We start from the raw sequence: 18,383 nt of genomic DNA, 5'->3' as shown, positions 1-18,383 counted from the left end.
CGGTGTGGGATCCTTACCAGGTGGGATTGACGGAGGACATCGAAAGGGTGCAAAAAAAGGGCAGCTCGTTTTGTATTATCACGTAATAGGGGAGAGAGTGTGGCAGATATGATACGCGAGTTGGGATGGAAGTCATTAAAGCAAAGACGTTTTTCGTCGCGGCGAGATCTATTTACGAAATTTCAGTCACCAACTTTCTCTTCCGAATGCAAAAATATTTTGTTGAGCCCAACCTACATAGGTAGGAATGATCATCAAAATAAAATAAGAGAAATCAGAGCTCGAACAGAAAGGTTTAGGTGTTCGTTTTTCCCGCGCGCTGTTCGGGAGTGGAATGGTAGAGAGATAGTATGATTGTGGTTTGACGAACCCTCTGCGAAGCACTTAAATGTGAATTGCAGAGTAGTCATGCAGATGTAGATGTAGACTTATATTACAGCTGATGAGCACCTGTGTACTTTCAGGGGACAGTGTCCACTCTGTGTGTACATTTCTTCAAAACTTGGAACGTATGGGATAAAAGTGTGGGCTACTGTAGACTGAGAGACCAGTTATCTCATAAATTCACAACTAGATATGGGGAAATCTGCTGAAGGAAGGAAAATAAATCAAAGGAAATGAGAGGTAAATGATTTAGTTGATCAACTGAGGGTAAGTGCTACAAACATTATCACTAAATCTTTTCATACGTTTTGATTTGGAACAGGAACCTCTTATGTAAGTCTGCAGGCTTTCGTGGCCGTTGTCACTGAAGTTAAAATCTTCTGGGTTATTAGGCCGCGTCATGTTTCTTCTAAAATGTTCGACGTTTCGACCCCTCTGCTGGGATCTTCCTCAGGATCTTTTGGTGTCCACTACTGTTAGAACACTGTCAGAGACGAGTGTCGCGTCCACTTACAAAGGGGGAATTTTCTGTCGTTCGTACTGGAGAAGTGGTAGTATTGGTTAAAATTCAAATGGCTACCATTTGTGGGCCATAGTCATAGGCTAATGCAGGAGAAGGGGCGTTGGTAGCTCATCTCCTGTGGATACCATTGGCGGTCGTCGTCATTGGATAGAAAGGCACTATTCCACACTTATGGTGGAGATAGGTTATTGGTTGAAATGCCTGCTACAGCTATTGGTTGGTCGTCATCAGTGGCTAGATTCCAAACGGACAGAGCAAGAGAGGGGGGAATGTTTACCCAAAATATTATTGTCCGCCGAGGTGAGTCGCAGCGCGTTGTTTATGCCGCTCACACACCGCAGCCGCGTATTTACTTCCTTGATGGCAGGGAGCCACGATGCCGGAAGCCTATAGCCGTCCCCTCTATTGAAATTAGATGCGTTCTTAGAAATTTCTACCGCTTCTCGGACCTTTCTTCTATAAATGTTGGTTTCTTTAGCCAGTATGTGTACGTTATTAAAATTGATGTCAGAGCCACAGTTCTAGTGATATTCTGCTACTGCCGATTTTGCACTTTGTTTTAGCTGCATGTGCCGTTCGTGTTCCTTAATGCGTTCTTTAACAGTTCTTCCCGTTTCGTCTATATACACTTTGCCGCAGCCTCATGACACTTGATAGACGCCTGCATTGTGAAGGTAATCAGGTGCATCCATTTTCCGTTGGAAAAAGTCTTTTATTTTGTTTTGACTAAAGAAAGATGTCTGAATACCATTTTTCTTTAAAATTCTGCTTATGCGGTAAGTGACCCCAGAAACGAACAGTAACCTGACAAGAGTGAGAAGGCGGTTCCTCGTCATTCTTATTAATGGTATAAATATTCCGCTTAAAAGCCCTGTCGATTGAATAACTATCATATCCATTTGCCTACAATGTCCCCTTTAAAAAATTCAACTCTGATTCCAAGTTGTTGTCGTCGCTGATGTGTTGGTATACAGAAGATGTGATAACACTCTAGGTCACAGAGTGTACAGAAAGATGACTACCACTAACAGGTATTTAGATGCCACTTCGCACCACCATCCAGCCCAGAAGCAAGCAGTACTCAACACTCTGTCTTCACGTGCCCACCAATGGTAGCCATATGAATTTTATAAGTGGATGCGACACTCGTCTCTGACAGTGTTCTAGCAGTAGTGGACACCAAAAGATCCTGAGGAAGATCCCAGCAGAGGGGTCGAAACGTCGAACATTTTAGAAGAAACATGAGGCGGCCTAATAACCCAGAAGATTTTAACTTCAGGAACCTCTTGCTAAGAAACTGACACTTACAGGAACTCTTCGGACCAAAGGACAAGAGATACCAAAAGAAATGTTGCCATCAAGACAAAGGTCTCCCTTATCGGCCACTTTAAGGTACACAGAATACCGTTTTATCTTCTTATGTGTTCATCTATTTTGTTGTCTACTCCACAAACATTTCATTTCATGTAAGTGAGCATGAACACAAAAAACCTGAAATAATAATGTTGCACAATTCGACAAAGCCAGAAGTTGATATGGGTGATACAATGTCTACACATTGCTCAGTGAAACATGGAACAAGAAGGTGGGCACTTGCTGTGTTTTTTGATATAGTTGATTCAGCATGTCTCAAATACTTCTGTCTTGTACTATAAATTTTTAGATGATATGCAAGAAGAGAATTCCTCTCAGAACTGGGAAAAGAACTGCTCAAACCTCACACATTTTGTGCCCCAAATGCAGAACACAACACTTTCATTCAGCAATAATTTCCTCAGGCTTCAAAGATCTTCTAAAGGGCAAGCAACATGATAATCAGGATGCAGATGTTCCAAATCTGAAACAAATAAGGTGCGATTCCTGCCCAAGGTCAGAAAACAGGAAAGTGAATCAAAGTCATGAGTGTCAAGTCTATCTGTAAAGAACATGCCAGAATAAGAGCGTTGTGTAATGAGTGTTCATCATATGAGATGTAGAGAGAGTAGACGTACATTTCTAACACAATTCCTTGTATGTGAAAATACACATCATATTAGTAGTAACTGACAGAAAGTCATCAAATAAAACAGAAGCAATATCTGGTGTTCCCGAAGGAAGCGTTATGGGCCCTCTGCTGTTCCCGATCTACACAAACGAATTAGGAGACAATCTGAGTAGCCCTCTTAGATTTTCTGCATATGATGCTATCATTTACCATCTTACAAAGTCATCAGATGACCAAAACAAATTGTAAAATGATTTAGACATGATCTCTGTACATTGCGAAAAGTGCCAGTTGACTCTAAATATTGAGAAGTGTGAAGACATCCACGTGAGCACCAAAAGGAATCTGATAAATTTCGATTACACGATAAATCATGCAAATCTAACATCTGTAAATTCAACTAAATACTTAGGGATTACAATAACGAATGCCTTTAAGTTGGAATGATCACTAAGATAATGTTGTGGGTAAAGCAAAACCAATACTGTGATCTACGGGCAGAACACAGAGAAAATGCAACAGGTCTACTAAAGAGACTGTCTGCACTGCACTTTTATATCCTCTACTGCACTTGCGCATCCTCTTATGGAATATTGCTGTGCTGTGTAGGATATGCATCAGATATAATAGACGGAGGACAATAAAAAAGTTCAAAGAAGTTAAAGCTTGTTTTATATGATTTTCATTCAAATGAAACCTGGTCGGGGCGTCTACCTTTGCCTCACTCATAATGAGCCACCACGTAACTGCCGGTATGTTGGCGCAATCTATTGGTAGAGAGACTAACACACACGCACTGTTTGATGTTGCCTAGTGCCAGTGTGGTTTCACCCCGAAGAGAAGGTGGCCACGCCAGTTATCGTCCACTATCGAACATACAGGTGAGTAAGCAGGGACAATGAGGAGCGATTCGATTTTTGGTGGCGGAGGGAGTTGGAGGCTGTGAAAGGTATCGACAGATGAAGGCTGTGCACAGTGAGTACAGTCTGAGTCGTTCAAGTGTTGTGGAATGGCGCAAATGATTCCCTGAGAGGCACGAGTCACTGGAAGACGATGCTCGTCCTGGACAGGCTCTTCGTGTTATCACACCGGAAATAGTTGCAGCGTGGGCACCGCCCACACCATAACGTGTCAACACTTGAACTTTTGAAAAATCTGTGCACAGTGGGTTCCTCACCAACGGACCACCAAACAGCGCAATACTCGAATGGAGCTGTCTTTGAGTCATCTGCAACATTATCATGAGGAGAAAGACGGTTTTCTGTTGTGTATTGTCACAGGTGATGAAACATGGTGTCACCATTTTGAACCGGAAAGCAGGTGTCAGATCAAGCAGTGGAAACATGTGACTTCACCACCTCCAAAGAAATCAAAGGCCATGGACACCAGTTCTGTTAAGGTCATGATGTGCTTTTTTGACCACACAGGCCCACTGCTTGTCGAGTTCATGGAACGGGAAACCACCATCCATGCCCAGCGTTTTCAAGCCACTTTACAGAATCTTAGACGAGCTATGAAGTCGAAAAGCCGAGGCATGTTGTCCAGTGACGTTATCCTCCTGCATGATAATGCCTGTCCACACACAGCCGATGCAGTGGAGACGACATTGCAGCAGTTTTGGTGGGAAGCGCTGGAACATCCACCGTAAAGTCCTGACCTTTCACAGTGTGACTCATGTGTTTGGACCTCTTGAAACAACCTACTTGCGGACATTGATTCGCAACGGATGATGAAGTGTGTGATTGGGTCCAGGCCTGGATCCGACAGCAGCCTACTAGCTTCTTCAAGGAAGAAATCAATCGGCTAGTGTCTCAATGAGATAAATGTGCCAACAGTTTTGGTGACTCTTTTTGAGTGAGTGTAGTGTGTATAACTACATTTTTGAGTTAATAAAATCATTACCGTTACTTTGCACTAGTGACCGCTTTCATTTGATTGGCCCTTATACTATTGTGAAATAGGGGAGAGAGCACCACTGATTTGAAACATGAATTGGGGTGGCAATCATTAAAACAAAGTCGTTTTACATTGTTATGAAGTTTCAATCACCTATCTCCTCCTCAGAGTGCAAAAATATTTTGTTGACAGCCACCTACGTAAGGAGAAATGACCATTATAATAAAATAAGTGAAATCAGAGCGCTCACAAAAAGATTTAAGCATTCATTTTTTCCATGTGGTGTTAGAGAGTGGAACAGTGCAGAAATAGCCTGAAGGTGAGTCAATGAACCCTCTGCCAGGCACTTAATTGTGAACTGCAGAGTAATTGTGTACATAAAAACAAAAATAAAATATCTACACTTTCATATTGCAAACATAGCTAGCACATTATTAGAACTTGCACACAACTTAACACTTTGGGTCCTGAGCCATTGCGTGCAGGTGTCTACCATAAAGACGCTGATTTTAACGTATTTTAAACTACTACAACTCATGCAAGGTTTCAGTTATAGCAATAAAATTACTCTTATTGAAAAACCTAGACTTTCTTGTTTAAAACCATATATAATACCTTTCTCTTGAATTAATACATACTTTTGACAAGCGTTTTTATTATAACATTGTTTTTGAAAAAAGGAAAAATTGGTCAAAGGTATATTCCTTTATTTTCTAGCAGGATTTTTCTTTTTCTTCTTTTTTTTTTTTTTTTTTTTTTTTTACACAAAAATTGTAATTATGATGGATACAGTATGTCTTATCTACAATAACCTCCTGTAACTATTTTAGGATGCAATTTTGCTCTTTGTGTGGCAAAATTTGAAGCGCGGCATTTTGCACAATGCTACTTTACATTCACTACACTGGTAGCTTGTGTCTTTTCGCCACACTTTGCCAGAAACTTCCTTATTTCCATAAGTGTAACTCCTTTCCACTTTGATAATGAGCAGGTGGGTGAAAGGGAATTTGTGCTTCATAATTTCCTGATGCATTGTTGAGCATACAGGTTAGTTTGTTCCTTTATATGTTTCATCGTACTGTCTGTCAGGAAATATGAAAAAAATTCTAGAGGTGCACTGTTCTGGTCTAAATTGACAACACTGTATATTTCAAATTGTCCTGAGAATAGATCGATATCTGGTGCACGATCAGTAGTCGTCCAACCTTCCTCAGAATCGGTGCGGCGCACACGTCTCGGCTTCCCCCCTCGCCGTTAGTCTCACTCGTTCTTCATGCACAATATCGACGGGATTACTTGCTGCTGAAGTGCTTGGACACCTGCTCTCCTCTTCTGAGTCTATCAGAAGAGTAGTATTTGCAAATAAAATCATAATTATGTACTGAGAGTTTTTTCAGTGAAAATCTGAACAAAAATTATAGATGTTTTGTTGTCAGAATTCTTTACCTGAACTGCCAGAAACTACTACTGGAATATAGTCCACATCATCAGAGTCATCTACAATATCTTCCTCTGACAAATCAACGTCAATTTCTTCTAAATCACGATATAAGTCGCGAGCAATTTCTTCGTCCGTCAAGCCACGCTTCGCCATGTCGACGCTACTGAGACCGTGCGGGAAAGAATCGCTGCTCACAAAAGCCGACAAATAAAAAGGGAAACACACCCTTCCACAGCATGCCCGCACTATCTAGTGACCAATACTCGAACTACAGTCCGTGCAGCACCTCCCAGACAAGTGGGAGCCGTAAGAACACACAGAGGAAAGGAGGGGAAGAACGAGAACACGTGCCTGTAAAATTACGGGCGCCGGACTTTCGGGCAGGTCGCGCACGCCCGTATTTTTCCGGGCGTCGGCGCCTAAGTGTTAAATTATAGCACGCAACAACGGAGTTGTAATTTCAACAATGTGCATGAGCTCACAATAAGTCATTGCTATCTTGCAAAAAAATTTTACATTTTATTGCCATATAGTTGCTAGAATCCCTTTGAGGTCAAAAAAGACACCACACACATAATAAGTTTCTCCACACCTGATACTGTGTGAGGATTAAATGCATGGTGTGGGTGCAAAGTCCTCATTGGTGCCATACTTAACAGCACATTCAATGCTGCACATTACAGGCATTATCTTGAGAGAACATTACTATGCAATTTGGATGCTCCGCCTCTCTAATAGAGGGGTAGGTTTTTTTCCAGCAGGATGGTGCACCTCAACACTAGTCAAAAGCATCAGCTGATTCCTGCACGAGGTTCTTCCTGGGCATTGGATTGGTAGATGGGAGTCCAGTGGAACAGCCACCTCGGTCGCCAGATCTGACACTTCTGGACTTTCTCTTTGGGAGCACCTCAAGCCTACATCGTATACCAACATTCTAAGAACATTAACTGACCTAGAGGAAAATATCACAGTAGCCTGTACAGAAATGCCAACAGCAGCGATACTGCCACGTGTCCAACAGTGTCTGTTGCCATGTTCAGATGTGTCATGTGCAGGATGGTGGTCCCTTTCAACACCTTTAGCATTAGAGGTATGGGCACACATCTCACCGGGGATGGCAGTATCATTGTGCTGTTAACTCTGAGGCCATCAGTGACTGATGATGTAACATTTTGTTTCTACAACTAAAGTAGATCTGTAGCATGCATTCCTCTCTTTGTATTGTTGCTATCTCCACTAATTATGACTTTGTCCTATGGGCCAAGGCTTTTGAATCACCAATGTATATGCTGACATAAGTTTAATATCCCAAAATAATGAATAAACCTGCATTCACTTCATATGTGACACTAAGAAATGAACACTTACATTATCCTCAACACGATCCACTTCAAGTGCTGCTTCTGTCTCGTCTTTAATGTTATAAGTCCATTCTGAAGATGATGGTCGACCAAGATCCTTCAAAAAAGTTAACGGATCCAATTAAACAACAGAAGAGGATCTGAAGTTCAGAGAGAAGTAATGGATAGTGTTTTGAAAAAAAGATTACCAGATGGACATCAACTAAAGTAAAACAAGGGTAACTGATAAAGAACCACTCGTGTGCAAGGACGCAATAGGTCAATGATGTTCACAGCATTTAAAGGCCTGCATATTAACAGTCATGCAACCATAATATTGGCTGCTAATGGCAACAGGGGGCGGGACTAGACGTATCCAATGGTGAGCACGCCATGAGGTTATGGAGCACAGTTGAACTGCTAAGTCAACGAGTAACGCAAAACAGTGCAACAGTGCTAGTGGTGTTAACACAAAGCAGAGCACTGGCAACAATAAACAAAGTACACATTGCATTAAATCTACAACCACAGTTGCTGAAGTTGAAATGTTGTCAGAAACAGACCCAAGGAATTTCGCAGAGTGAGAAAGAAATTGCAGACGGAATATTAGCATTTTTACAAGATGAGTCAGTGGAATGTGCAGTGTTGTATATGCTCGACTGTGTGGACAATGTACACAACGAATACAATGACGACAATATGTGCTTAACAAGTGTATGCGATACTGGAACAGGTATCGAGCCATATAATTCATTATCCTTCTCAGACGCAAAGCCACAAATCCTGTCTCCAGTGAAATGTAATAAAGGACAATCACTGTCTATGGAGCAGGTACTAAACGTAAGTACGTACATGGAAGACCATTCGTAGCGTTATAAAAAAACAATTTGTTCATAATCGTATTTTTTACCACGCCGCAGAATAATTCTGCACAATACGATTGTGTAGTGCGTAAGAAAAACTGCAGATATTCAAGGGAGTGCAGGACGCACTTGTTACAAAAACTGGTGTTTGCGTGTTTCAAGAATGCTCAATACAATTTACAGAATGAGCACAATAGTGACCTACTATGTTGTGCACAACACAGATAACAGTGATTTGAGGGAAGCAGTGGATGGTTGCATAAATTCCAACAGTGCTACAGAATTGGAAGACGTAAGGTAATGAAATTTCAAACAAAGCGTCAACTTGAGGTTACACAACAGACTGAACAATCGGCCTGAAAATTTGTAGATGAGATAGAGAAATTTATCTCAGCATTCAGGATGGAATTTGTTTTCAGCTACAACAAACTGGGATTTGAAGACAGAATGCATACGAATGGAACCCTGGAAATTAATGGCACCAAGGGAATTGTATCAAGATAGTTAACATCAATGATTCCATGCATTCACATACAATTATGCTGACTGTTAATCTGGATGGTAAATTGGCTGGAAAGTTATTTGTTGGGCTGCAAGAAGCTGGAGGTGCTCTACGCCCTACGATTCTTCTTGCAAGGGCAATAGGGAATATTTATCTCACTGCAAGCAAAAGTCCAAAAATGGGCATAATAGAACTACAGCTATGGTATGAGCACTGCTATTGGCCAATAGCTCGATTCCTGGTCTGCGTATAAAAATCATATTCCTTTAGAGCAAACTGTCCCTCCTGAAAAGTGTGTGACTATATAATTCATATCACTTGGAGCCACTGGACAAATTTAGCCTCTGGATGTTTGTTTCAAAATGTTCAAATGTGTGTGAAATATTATGGGACTTAACTGCTAAGGTCATCAGTCCCTAAGCTTACACACTACTTAACCTAAATTATCCTAAGGACAAACACACACGCCCATGCCCAAGGGAGGACTCGAACCTCCGCCGGGACCAGCCGCACAGTACATGACTGCAGCGCTCTAGACCGCGATGTTTGTTTCATAGGCACGTATGAAACATTATCACACTATCTGCAGCAGCTCCTTAAGTTTGCCATTTGGTTGCATTCCATCAGTTCTCATCACACCATTACACCAATAAGATTCTACTTTCATTCCTTAAGAGTGGATACATAACTGAAAGTCCTGCATGGTTCATAACTCATGGGCAGTTCGCCTTCGATTTTGACGGTGCAAACCTTTGTGATCACTATAGTGCCCTGTTTTTTATTCAGTGTTCATGGTGCAAGTTAATGGTTTGTTTTAGACATTTCTCTAATGACAATGATGACCATTTCGTGAAATGTAACACATAGAAGATCTGTTTAAAAAACTCCAGAACATTCGTAATTTCGCACCAATGGTGTGTTGGAGTGAAATGCAGTTGGCATCCCTGCATATGACTGTGTTTAATGTGCAACTACCAGAAGTTTCATTTATGTATGTCTCGTAGTTACTTTTCAGTGCTGTATCGAGTAGAATGTTGCGCTGTACAGTTTGTGAATTTCGAGATGGAAGAGTTAAAGGAGCAACACGCCTGCATTAAATTTTGTGTGAAACTCCAGAAAACCTTTATTAATGGTTCACATGGTTTAAAAGTGGCTTGACAGAAATTAAACATGACTTTCGTTTAGGGTGCCCTTCGATGTCTACCGATGAAGCTCATGTCAGGAACATCAATGAAGTTGCGAGTGCCATTCTAAGACTGACTGTCAAAGAGATTGCAGAAGAATGTAACATTTTAGTTGGATTATGTCATGAAATCCTGACAGAGTCTTTGAATGCATCGTGTTGCCCCCCCCCCCCCTCCCCCCTCTAAGTTCATCCTACAGCTCATGAGTTGAGACCTGAAGGACCATCGCCTCACAATCTGTGGAGCATTTTTAGAACTCACAAATGAGAATGAGATGTTCCTTAAGAGAATCATAACTGGCGATGAGGCATGGGTTTATGGTTAGGATGTTGAGACAAAGGTTCAATATTCTTCATGGGTCGGGACAGGTTCTCCAAGACTAAAAAAAGCTCGTCGAGTCGAATCAAACGTCAAAACCATGCTGATAAGTTTTTTTTACTTTTAAGGATTAGTTCATCATGAATTTGGGCCAGAGCGACAAACTGTTAATCGATGGTACTATTGGAACATGTTGCAACACCTGTGAGAAAATGTGAGAAGTAAATTGCCGGAAATGTGACAACATAATTCATGGCTCTTGCATCATAACACACCTGCACATTCATCACCATTGGTGTGCGACTGTTGCAGAAAAAACCAAGTCACTGTGCTGCCTCATGTTCCGGACCCTCCAGAGCTGGCCCCTACAGACTTTTTTATTTCCAAAGTTGAAAATCCTGTTGAAAGGACAAAGATTTGTAACGATAGACGAGATAAAAGAAAATCCATAGATGGCGCTTCGTGCAACCAGCGAGAGGCGTAACAAGGCTCCTTCCGGAAGTGGAAACGGTTTTGGAAGCGGTGTATCAGTTGAGGAGAGAATTTTGAAGGAGACCAAGCACAATAAGTAAGAGGTAAGCATCTGGAATTTTTTGAACAGACCTTTTACATCCCACAGAAGGTTGGTCACTGCACCTTGCGGACACTCGTTTTCTGTTGCCCTCCTGATGCACATTGTGAGTCATTAGCAGCTAATATTCTTCCTGTCATAACTGTTAACAAAAATCAAATGAGCTTTACTAAAGATGGAACTTATTACCTCGTATTCAAGGGGTCCCTTGTGAGTGCAGCCAAATTAAGTGTGAAGATGTCGGAAAAAGTATATTAGCACGTGTGAACAGGGAAGAGGCTGAGATTTGGTATTTGTCCCGTACACTAACTGATGACAGGAGGAATGTATTGGATATGAAATGCAGACTGGAAATTTTAAGTTAAGCTTACATGAGAAAATTAAATGTTGGATAGTCCTTTATGAAAGTATTTTTTTTTTTTTTTCAGCATAACCTCATATGGAAATTATTTAAGGATGATAATCAGTACAAATAACATGAGAATAGAGCTTCTGAATTGTTGTGTTATGTAAGAATGCCAAATGTTAAATAATTGAAAGTCCGGTATGGGATGATTATAATTTTATGAAAGGGATAGATCACTACTCACCATATAGTGGAGATGCTGAGTCGCAGACAGACACAACAAAAAGACTGTCAAACAAGTATGGCCTTCTTCAGAATTATACAAAAAACACACACACACACACACACACACACACACACAATAAAAACCACTGTATCTTGGTGCTGAGACCAAACTGCGAGCAACTGGGGTGCATAGTTGGAATTGAAATAGAAAGCTGTGTAGTGCTGGAGTGGGAACTCTGAAGGGGATGGGTGGATGAAGGCCAATGACTAAGGTTGAGGCCAGGATAGTTGTGGGAATGTAGGATGTATTGCAGGGAGAGTTCCCACATGTGGAATTCAGAAAAGCTGGTGTTGGTAGAAAGGATCTGGATGGCATAGGCTGTGAAGCAGGCATTGAAATGAAGAATGCTGTGTTGGGTAGCTTCTCAACAACTGGATGTTCCAGTTTCTCGGCCACTGGCTGTCGGCGGCCATTCTTGTGGACAGACAGCTTGACAGCTATAATGTGCAAGAACAATACAGCACAGTGTTTGCAGCTTAGCTTGTAGTTCAGGTCTGGTTTCTGCCTTTGATGAGATAAGTGATGCTTGTGAGTGGACTGGAGTAGATGGTGGTGGTGGTGATGGTGGTGGTGGTGGTGGTTGTTGTTGTAGTGGTAGGATGTATGAGAGAGATCTTGCATCTAGGTCTATTACAGGGTTGGGTTGGCTTGTGTTGTTTGGGGGAAGAGACCAAACAACAAGGTCATCGGTCTCATCGGATTAGGGAAACATAGGGAAGGAAGGCAGCCGTGCCCTTTCAAAGGAACCATCCCAGCATTTGCCTGGAGCGATTTAGCGAAATCACGGAAAACCTAAATCAGGATGGCTGGATGTGGGATTGAACCGTTGCCCTCCCGAATGCGAGTCCAGAGTGCTACCACCGCGCCACCTCGCTTGGTCTATTACAGGGATATGAGCCATGAGGTAATGGGTTTGGAGTATGGGTTATGAAGGAACAGAGGAGGATATTGTGCAGGTTCGGTGGGAAGTGGAATACCACAGTGGGAGGGGTGGGATGGATAGTGGATAGGACATTTCTCATATCAGGACACGATGAGAGGTAGTTGAAACTTTGCCGGAGTATGTGACTCGGTTGCTCCAGTCCTCGGTGGTATCGAGCCCCAAGCGGAATGCGCCTCTGTCGCCAGATGGTGGGACTTTAGAAGGTAGTGGGTGACTCGAGACATACGGCACTGGAGATCTGTTTCTGTACAAGGTTGCGAGGGTAATTCTGATCTGTGAAGGCCTCAGTGAGACCTTCAGTGTATTTTAGGAGGGACTTATCGCTACTACAGATGTGAAGGCCACGGTTTGCTAGGCTTTATGGAAGGGATTTCTCAGAATGGAATGGATGGCAACTGTTGAAGTGGAGGTTTTGTGTGTGTGTGTGTGTGTGTGTGTGTGTGTGTGTGTGTGTGTGTGTGTGTGTGTGTGTGTGCTCTAATTATGATGAAGGCCTTTTCGGCAGTCTTTTTGTTGTGCCTATCTGCGACTCAACATCTCTACCATAATGCCGAGGCTAGGGCATATGGGTGCACACAGTAATTAGTGAATATGCACTGAATCCCACTCTGGCAGAAACATCTGTCTGACACGATTTGACTAAAAAGAGGGATAGGTTGATACAAAACACCGTTATGCATGAAGGTATCATTGATTTGGTAATGGAGAAAAGTGTGGGGGGAAAATTGTAAACAAACAACAAATCTTGATTACAGCAAACAGGTTCTAATGAATATAGGATGCAGGATTTACGCAAATACAGGGTTATTACAAATGATTGAAGCGATTTCATAAATTCACTGTAGCTCCATTCATTGACATATGGTCACGACACACTACATATACGTAGAAAAACTCAAAGTTTTGTTCGGCTGAAGCTGCACTTCAGGTTTCTGCCGCCAGAGCGCTCGAGAGCGCAGTGAGACAAAATGGCGACAGGAGCCGAGAAAGCGTATATCGTGCTTGAAATGCACTCACATCAGTCAGTCATAACAGTGCAACGACACTTCAGGAAGAAGTTCAACAAAGATCCACCAACTGCTAACTCCATTCGGTGATGGTATGCGCAGTCTAAAGCTTCTGGATGCCTCTGTCAGGGGAAATCAACGGGTCGGCCTGCAGTGAGCGAAGAAACGGTTGAACGCGTGCGGGCAAGTTTCACGCGTAGCCCGCGGAAGTCGACGAATAAAGCAAGCAGGGAGCTAAACGTACCACAGCCGACGGTTTGGAAAATCTTACGGAAAAGGCTAAAGCAGAAGCCTTACCGTTTACAATTGCTACAAGCCCTGACACCCGATGACAAAGTCAAATGCTTTGAATTTTCGGCGTGGTTGCAACAGCTCGTGGAAGAGGATGCGTTAGGTGCGAAACTTGTTTTCAGTGATGAAGCAACATTTTTTCTTAATGGTGAAGTGAACAGAGACAATGTGCGAATCTAGGGGGTAGAGAATCCTCACGCATTCGTGCAGCAAATTCGCAATGCACCAAAAGTTAACGTGTTTTGTGCAATCTCACGGTTTAAAGTTTACGGCCCCTTTTTCTTCTGCGAAAAAAACGTTACAGGAGACGTGTATCTGGACATGTTGGAAAATTGGCTCATGCCACAACTGAAGACCAACAGCGCCGACTTCATCTTTCAACAGGATGGTGCTCCACCACACTTCCATCATGATGTTCGGCATTTCTTAAACAGGAGATTGGAAAACCGATGGATCGGTCGTGGTGGAGATCACGATCAGCAATTCATGTCATGGCCTCCACGCTCTCCCGACTTAACCCCATGGGATTTCTTTCTGTGGGTTTATGTGAAAGATTCAGTGTTTAAACCTCCTCTACCAAGAAACATGCCAGAATTGCGAGCTCGCATCAACGATGCTTTCGAACTCATCGATGGGGACATGCTGCGCCGAGTGTGGGAGGAACTCGATTATCGGCTTGATGTCTGCCAAATCACTAAAGGGGCACATATCGAACATTTGTGAATGCCTAAAAAAACTGTGTGTGTTTTTGTATGTGTGTGTGCAAAGCATGGTGAAAATATCTCAAATAATAAAGTTATTGTAGAGCTGTGAAATCGCTTCAATCATTTGTAATAACCCTGTATGAAAAGACCAGGATGGGATAGACAGATATGGAGAGCTGCATAAAGTTAGTCTTCAAACTGATGACTCAGATGGTGGCTCAGTTTGCTGACTATGTGTTTCTCCTGAGAGTCATTAGGAACTATATACTACAATGGAGAATAACAATATTTCTTTCTTTAATGTCTTTGAAGATAACTGGCAGGATCAGGACTACTAGCCGATGTAGTGAACTTAATTATCTTGGAATTTTTGTGTCACTAACATTAGCCACAGTCTTACATGGGGGAAGTTCACAGTCAGAATATAATACGTAGAATAAAGTCTCAGATCCTTACTGTGCAAGAGATGCTACGGAATGAGTACTTACATTATTCTTCATTTCATCCTTGTCGATTGTTAATTCTGGCTCGTTTTTAATGTTGTTAGTCCATTCCGAAACTGGTAGCAGGTCTTCAAGAACCTGAAAGAAATTGGAAGATGAAACTACATAATGGAAACTAAAGTTCAGGGGGAACATATATGAGGGGTGTTCAATAAGTAATAGAACACACTTTTTTTTCTGATAATAGGTTGGTTTTATTCAGGATTCCAATACACCATACTATTTCCCACTCGTTTGGCTACAAAATCCTATTTTTCAACATAATGTCCATTCAATGCGATGACCTTACATGACCCAACTGGAAGGGCCTGTATGCCTGTACGTTACCAGTCTACTGGTCCACGTTGAAGCCAATGACTTATCACATCAATAAGCTCCCAAACCTCCCCATCATCCACGAACTGCTTCCTGCGAAGTGCAACCTCCGTTGCCTCAAACAGGTGGAAGTCTGAAGGTGCAAGATCCAGCCTGTAGGGTGGATGAAGAAAATCAGTCAAAGAAAGTTTTGCGAGTTCCTCATGGGTGCGCAGATTGTGTTAGGTCTCGTGTTCTCACTGAAATGGAGACGTTTGGTTGCTTTTTTGCGGCAACGCAGAGGACCGTCACCAGGACTTCACCAGTTGAGGCTGCACCAACATTTTCTTCGTAGAAGACATGCTGTGGTACCAGTCCACGGGTGGCCGATTTGTTTCCGATCTGAAGTAATGAACCTATATTTCATCGCCTATGTCTGTGTTCGACAAAAAATTGTCACGATCAGCCTTGTAACATGCAAGCAACTGGGTATTTGCCTTATTTCTGGAAATTGTCTTAAATGGTTTATTGCGTCACTTCATGTTCACACCATGCTTTTTTCCCCTCTTGAATTTCAGTATTCTTTTACAAAAATGGAAATGAAATTCAAATAGTGTGAAAGCAACTAAAACGCTCCATTCAAGTCATGTGATGCCTGTGATGTCACTGGCTAGCTCACTGCCCCTACCGTCACAAAGCTAACTCTCAGTGATGCCTTGTTCTGTAATTTACATTTTGAAAAATTAGATTACAAACGGTATGTAGTACCACACTGTACAAATATGTCCACACATCCATAAAATCTCTTCAAAAAGTGTTTTTGACTGCTCCAAAAAGTGTTTTTGACTGCTCCAAAGAATAAGAAGGTGCAAAAAAATGTGGCTGCACTATACTGGCAAAATGCCACCACGTCGATGCCCACATTTCCTTACTTAATTAAAACTGCCTTGCACTCTGAATCTGACATTATTTTCCTCCGAGATACATTTTCCCACTGTTATAATGAAGGATAGCGTCATTCAATGACACTAAATTCTTAGCAAAAATTATTGTTACATCCACTTCCTTGCACATCATTTGGTAGCTCGGTTGGTAAAGTGATGGACTATTGAATAATTGATATCCGCAGGTTGCTGGTCTGAATTCAGCCCGCAAAAATATTTTAACTTACTGGTAAAGCCAATTGCCACTTCTTTTATAGGAAAACCAAACCACAAATACAAAATTTCACCACACCGATTAGAAACAGAATTATTGCGTTTTTTTTTTTTTTTTTTTGGGGGGGGGGGGGGGGGGGGGGAGTTTGCATGCACTTACATTTGCAATAGCTGTCCACACACATAACGTTTGAAAAGATACTTCCTAGTTAATGTGGCCACAAATTTTTACTTTTATTAGAAACAATTTTTTTTATCTTTGTACTGTCCAGGTAGGATCCTTACGGTTTAAGTTTTTGAAACTTTAACATCTTACATACGATGCAGTTAACTCTGCTTCAGACACCAACATTAGTTTACACTCATAAACAGCACAGCGCTTATATTTTAATTACCTGCATGTTGTAATGATTTATATCTCACTGCAAACAAAACCTCATCGTCTTACACCTCGTACTGTGCGAGTATGGCGGTATGTTCACTACTAGCAATACTCTTCAAGAAAGTTAACTGTTTGTGAGCAAAGTAAATGCATTTATCCTCAGTTGTCCATTTTCACACTAAGATTAAAGGTGAAGCTATCTACAGGGTGAACCAAAAATAATCATCCGATTTAAAAAAAAATCATAACTATTATGTTATTTGCAATATGTGCATGAACAATGTACTGTAGGAAAGAGCAAACTCTTGAGTTTTACATGGTTCCCACTACGTAGTAGCAGTGTGCGCCCACTTCAGTTCAAGTAAATACGGCAACAGGACAACAGAAAGCGTTTTATGTTTAGCGCAGCGTGGGTCACTACTAACTGTTCAGCAGGATTTTTGTACTAGCTATGGTGTGGATCCTCCTACAGCACAGAGCATTACACAATAGGTTGTTTGTGTAAAGGCAAATTGCCGGGCCGACCCTGAGTGCCTGACACAGACATCGAACGCATCCGCCATAGTTTCACAAGGAGTCTGCAACAATCCGTTTGCCGTGCAGCTCGACAAGTCAACATGGCACCACTGACCATCTGGCATGTGTTGCATCAAAGTTTACACATGAAACCATACAAAATTCAGCTACTATAAGCTCTTTGTGAAGGTAAGAAACAACAACGTGTGGAGTTCTGTAATTTTGTACTTGGCAAGATGGTTCTCTTCCATGCTTAAGTTTTTAGTGACAAGCCAACATTCCATTTAAATGGAATAGTGAACCATCATAAGGTGAGAATATGGGGTACAGAACAACCACATGAAGTTTTACAACATGAGACGGACACTCCAAAATTTTATGTGTTTTGTGCAGTTTCACGGGAAAAGGTGTATGGTCCATTTTTCTTTGCAGAGAACACTGTCACAGGAAGCACATATATTGATATGCTTGGGAACTTTCTTTTGCCACAGTTGGAGACTGATTCAAATGACTTCATTTAACAACAGGATGGGGTACCACCACATTGGCAAGAGTGAGAATTTTAAAATCAAATGATTACTGAACAATGGATCAGTCACATTGGGCCAAATGATTCAGACTTATGTTACTGGCCTCTAAGATCACCAGACCTGACTGTATGTGATTATTTCTTGTGGGTATTTGTAAAAGACTATGTGCCTCCATTACGAAGAACAATGCACGAACTGAGACATCGCATAACAGCAGCTGTGGAAGCTGTAACTCGAGACATCCTCGCTGCAGTGTGGGAACAATCTGAATACCGCATTGACATATGCCGTGCATCTCAAGGGGAGCATGTTGAACACTTATTGAAAGGTATGGGTGGGGGAGGTGGCGTGGGGGTGGGCTAACCTTTTTGAGTTTCCCATTCATCAAAAAACAAAATTCATTGTATATACACTCCTG

At 41.8% G+C, this 18,383-nt stretch overlaps 1 protein-coding gene across 1 annotated transcript in view; it reads right to left on the bottom strand.

Annotated features, from left to right (window-relative positions):
* LOC126426520 (uncharacterized) overlaps nucleotides 1–18,383 on the bottom strand; it is a 204,948-nt gene that overhangs the window by 86,537 nt on the left and 100,028 nt on the right. The window contains exons 7-8 of the mRNA XM_050088425.1: nucleotides 15,072–15,164; nucleotides 7,597–7,686 (exon numbers count right to left, since the gene is read on the bottom strand). Of these exons, the coding sequence (XP_049944382.1) occupies nucleotides 7,597–7,686; nucleotides 15,072–15,164 (183 nt within the window). The remainder of the gene's footprint in view (nucleotides 1–7,596; nucleotides 7,687–15,071; nucleotides 15,165–18,383) is intronic.

This window comes from Schistocerca serialis, chromosome 11, assembly GCF_023864345.2.
Source record: "Schistocerca serialis cubense isolate TAMUIC-IGC-003099 chromosome 11, iqSchSeri2.2, whole genome shotgun sequence".
In the NCBI taxonomy this organism is placed as follows: Eukaryota; Metazoa; Arthropoda; class Insecta; order Orthoptera; family Acrididae; genus Schistocerca; species Schistocerca serialis.
This window is presented reverse-complemented; position numbering and strand designations above follow the sequence as displayed.